This window comes from Nanorana parkeri, unplaced genomic scaffold (assembly GCF_000935625.1).
Source record: "Nanorana parkeri isolate BGI_ZX_2015 unplaced genomic scaffold, ASM93562v1 scaffold116, whole genome shotgun sequence".
Classification (NCBI taxonomy): Eukaryota; Metazoa; Chordata; class Amphibia; order Anura; family Dicroglossidae; genus Nanorana; species Nanorana parkeri.
This window is the reverse complement of record NW_017306384.1, coordinates 590,506-595,714: the sequence shown is the minus strand read 5'-3', so window position 1 is coordinate 595,714 and position 5,209 is coordinate 590,506. Positions and strand designations below refer to the sequence as shown.

Sequence of the window (5,209 nt, the reverse complement as noted above, 5' to 3'; positions counted from 1 at the left end):
GGGGGGGCGGGCAACGTTAAGGACCCGCTCACACCATAGCATTGCGTTAATCACACAATACCATGCATTAATGCATGCCATTGCACCTAGTCTGTTACGATGCACTAGGTGCTTTGTGTTGAATGGCACCCCAGCTTTCAGTGTAGCGCAATGTGCGGTGCCACAATACCATGTGTTGCGCTAATTTTTCTCACCAACACGGTACTGCAAAGCACGGCCGCATTGGGGTGCCATTTAAAAATGAATGGCAAAGCAACACACCTAGTGCACAGTAATGCATGCTAGGTGCACAATGCAATAGCATGCATTAAACACACAGAGGGGAATTTATTAAAACTGGAGGAGACATAATCTGGAGCAGATGGCAACCAATCAGCTTCTCTCTTCAGTTTGCTCGGCTAAGATTTGAAAATGAGAGAGAAGCCAATCGGTTGCCATGCACAGTTGCTCAAGATTTTCTTTGCTCCATTTTTGATCAATCCCCCTCACAGTATGGTGCGATTAACGCAAAGCTGCTGTGTGAATGGGCTCTAAAAGTTGCATCCAACCCCTTTCATGTGCTTTATACCATGAAACTAGAGAAGTATTGTGAGCGAGCCTAATGGTCAGCAAAATGTTGGCAAACATTTTGACCTACGTATGCATTTAGTAGAACCCAGAAGTGTTCATGCTTTATTAAAATGTCACCGTATATGTTTTGGGACCTCAAATGCTAGTGTATCATTTCTGTGTTTCAACAGAGTTCTGACTTATAATATAGGGTCCCCAGGCAAACAGAAATACTCAGCAGTTTTAAAGGTGTATTTATCTGTCAAAGCTGTCTTGTAGTTTACACAAATCTGCCACATTGCATATTCAGGCAGGTGACCTACTTATTTCCCATTAGTACAGGTCTGCAACTTCCCCACCCCTCCCACACTACAGGGACCTGTGGCTGAGCGGCATCGCATGGAGGATGTGCATAACAATGTGCAATGTGGGAGCTGCAGTGGAGATCAGGTTGGTAGGCAAGAATAGAGAAAGAGTTAAAGAGGAGCTTCCACCTGCCTACTCAAAACCAAAAACAGCCGCTCCCAGTAGTGTCCTTGCAGGACATAATAAAAACCACATGCTTACTTGTCAGTGTAGTCCAGCGCGGTCTTCCTCGCACCTGAACCTTCCAAAATTCCTTTCTTCTGTGCTGCCATCTTGGATTCGGGAGTTGGATGTCACTTCTTTAGTCATAGTCCTACTGTTGCGCATGTGCGATTTGTAGCTTGCTGTAGACCAGTAATAGGCAACCATGGCACTCCAGCTGTGCTGAAACTACCAGTTCCACCATGCCTCTGAGTCATGCCTGTGGATGTCAGAGTCTTGCAATGCATCATGGGACTTCCATGACAACTGGAGTGCCAAGGTGTCCTACTCCCGCTGTAGACTGTCCTGAAGCCACCCCAGTGTACTAGCACACGTAACGTTCCATTACTGAAGTGTAATAATGTGGGCCAGCTCTAAAAGCAAAAACCCTTTTAAAGATAATCCGAAAAAACGAGTGTGCTTTCCAAAAACTGTAAATATAGATTTACATTTTTCTATAAGCTCCAGCTGTTTGCGAGATAAACGATCATTATATACGTCTGCTTACAAGTGCTGCCTGTGGTTATTTCATCAATAAACACACAACCACCATGTGTGAAGCTGTCACAGCTACTCACGCAGAGCAATCCTTTATCCGTGGTCCTGCGGTCAGGAACCACGCTGTTAAGGTCTACAGTCATATGTCTTGTCTGGAGACGCTCAGCAGCTCTTAACCCTTCATGACTGAGCCTTTTCATTATTTGCACCCATGTTATATTCCACATTTTAGGCCTGAAAATGACTTAAAACCCCCAAACATTATATATTTTCTGAATGCCAAGACCCTATAGAATAAAATGGTGGTAGTTGCAAATGTTTATGTTGCGCAATATTAGCGCAACTCCATATTAAACCCCAGTAAAAAATGTAATGAAATGCCCCAAAACACAACAAAATACCCATTTTTTTTAATGAAATATAAAAGATGAGGTTACAACGAGTAAAACGATACCCAACATGCCCAGGTTACAAATTGAGTGCGTCCGTGAAACGGCGAAAAACTGCAGTACCCCAAAAAGTCCATAGAAGACGCGTTAAAAGCCCCCACAGGTCATCAATTTAGAGATACCCCAAAATACTGGCCCTAGAATTATTGCTCTTACTCCGATACCCAACATGTGTAGCGTGTTCGTCGTTTTCATACGTAGGCGCACCCGACGCGTGTTTACGTGGCGACGCGCGTGCTCGCGGGGGACTTTAACATTTTTTTTTATTATTAGATTTATTTTAAAAAACTTTTTTTTTTTTTTTTAAACTTTACTTTGACTGCTATCACATAGGGGGGCTTACAAGCCCCCCCATGTGATAGCAGATGGTCGTGACAGGTACTCTTTAAGGTGATGCTGGGGGTCCAAAAGACCCCCAGTGTCACCTTTACACTGGAAATAAGCTATTGAAGTGCAGATCGCACTTCAATAGCTTATAGCTGGGCTGCAGGAGCCCAGAACTGACAGCCCAGGGACCGGAAGTGATGCAATCTGCATCGCTCCCGGTCCCATAGAACGGGGAGGGGAATCGATGAACGGAAGTTTGTCGACCTCCTCCCCAGCTCCCCGCGGACACCAAGGAAGCCGGTCCCGGGCCCGTAGGAGGGGCAACGGAGCCCAGGAAGCACGGCGGCGGTGTTCGGGGGCGAGAGGGGCTGTCCCTTCTATGTGACACAGAAGCGATCTGGCGACAGGTAAGTCGCCAGAATCGCTTCCGTTGTAAAGCCGACAGTTGGCTTTACAAGTTTAAACAGAGTCTGTTTAAACAGCCCCGATGCTGGCGACGTACACTGTACGTCGTCAGTCACGAAGGGGTTAAATGATGTTTCTTAATCCAATCTTCTTTCCTGTTCTTTTCATCTGTCCCTTCAGCGCTGCGGCGGGTCTCCCATCTAGTGCTGACTCTGTGCTTGCTGGTACTTCCTGTCCCACAGTGTCTGCAGGCGGGTGCACGCGTCCATAGACTTACCTAGTGTCTATCCTCGCGCCCCGGCCGAAAATGTGAACTGCACATACGCCCGCCCCAAGATGTTTTGCGGCCGCCGGAGAATTTTCACATTTTCGGACGGGAGTGCGCGGGGAAGATACAGGTAAGTATTAACACTTTTCAAAGCGGTTTTTTTCCCTTACACTTTTTGCATACATCTACTGCTCGCCAGCAGTAGATATATGCAAAAAAAAAAAAAAACGGTGGGTTTAATAACCCTTTAAGGCTAGTCACCCCTGCATACACTTTTCTCATTCAGTCCTTGGACTGCGCAGGTATCGTTATGCAGGTATAATGTTCTGTCCTACCCAGTTGTAGAATGTGAAACCCCCCATAAACCACAATAGGGGAGCCTAGTATTTCGTCCAACTGTATGACTTCTGGATACTAAAAATAATGTTGCATTACGGTTATTTTAAAAAGATAGTAGTTACATACACAACTCTTTTGGTACATTGTTGGTGAAGAATATTTTCTACATACAGACAATAAGAATGTTTCAGGTACTTACCGTGACATCCTTGTACAGATGGACAGGATCATAATCGATGTCTTTGGAAATGAAGAAATCATTGGCCACAGCCAGAAGTGTCATCTCGGGCAGAGAGAAAATGTCCATGAACTGTTTGACAGCAGGACCCTGACAGGAAAGATTGCCACAATCAGAAATCACACTAGGTAAACCGATTCTTATCATTAAAATCATCCAACAGAAGTTTATTTTCTCCTGTCACCAATAAGGGTTAGAACCTCTTGTCAGAAATGCTCTACTGTCTGGGCCCCAATTTATATTTCCCCTCTCTTTTTGTCCCGCTGACCTATTCCGGGAGGTGACAACGGTGACAGACAGCCTGGCAGAGGAAGTGATTTCTTGTTATCCGAGCCCCTGTTGCCAAGACTTCCACTCACTTCCTGTCTCTGTGAACACTGTTGCCAATGGAGTCAAAGACACCAATAAAACCCGAAGAGAGGTTCTAACCTTTCCCCACTATTCAGAAAGTAAAATGCTCGGCTGAAGTTCCACTTTAAAAACCTAAAGGGTACTGTAGAAATTTAGATATCTAGAACACCTGTAAATGACATCATATCAAAAGTATGGACAAAGCAATTAATGGTCGTTCTCAGGCAAGTAATTAACCGAACAAGCCAATCTTGGCACTGTTCCCTTTCTATTGTAAACATACTTGAAATGGTTTTCCTCCTTTTTAGGCAAAGCTCAGTTTCCCCAGTTTATTTCCCCAACATCCAACTAGACCAAATGAACAACTCTGACTATTTAAAGATGAGCCCGTCACACTGCAGACTTAACTTGCTTTTGGCTAAGTTTACTCTTGAAACATGTAAAACTATTTTCTGGAAACCATGCAATAGAAAAAACACATTAGCGAGTAGCGAAGGGCTGTCCATCAGCTGAGATAGCCAATGACAAAATCATAAAAAGGGAGCTCAATATCAAATGCACCATGGAAACTGTAGCTAGTGAACGACTTTGGGTTTCAAAAGTAAATTTAACTGTATGAAGAAAAAAAAAAATCTTTGCTGGGGTGAAGACGCATGCTGAAGTGACTAAGATATTTGGGCTACAGAAAGCCTGGTCAGTATGAGAGTCATAAAAATAAATACAGCATAAGCTCTAAAGAGATCCAAGGTATTTTAAACCATCTTATTTTCACTGCATGAACTGTTCTACCTTTTAGAAGAATTTTATACTGTTTAGCCAATCCTGTTATCTAGGCACCCCCCTGCCAGACAGCACAGCCAGCTTCTGGACATCTCTGCAGACTAAACTGCAATACATCCTGGTCCAGGACAGACTACTGCCTGTGCATAGAGAATGATATCAGACAGCAAATATGTAATCGATCTTCTCTCCCCTCCTGTAAACATGTCCCCTTTTTGTCAAACCTACAGCACTCCGAAAAGCAACAGTTCTCACTGGTTCAGAGTATGGCCTTTCGTTTCCTAGCCAAAGTGATGCTGTGCAGGAGGCAGATATAAAGATAGAACTGGAACTTATGCTAGTTTCAAGTAAAATAGTGGGATGAAATAACCATGGTTTTCTGGGAGTCCAGTTTTTAAAAAGAGACTCTGTCACTTTGCCCAGTCAGGACAAAATGAC

General features: G+C 44.1%; 1 protein-coding gene across 1 annotated transcript in view; it reads right to left on the bottom strand.

Annotated features, from left to right (window-relative positions):
• LOC108784493 (5'-nucleotidase domain-containing protein 2-like) overlaps positions 1–5,209 on the bottom strand; it is a 58,163-nt gene that overhangs the window by 27,221 nt on the left and 25,733 nt on the right. The window contains exon 6 of the mRNA XM_018553334.1: positions 3,602–3,730. Coding sequence (XP_018408836.1) covers positions 3,602–3,730 — 129 coding nt within the window. The remainder of the gene's footprint in view (positions 1–3,601; positions 3,731–5,209) is intronic.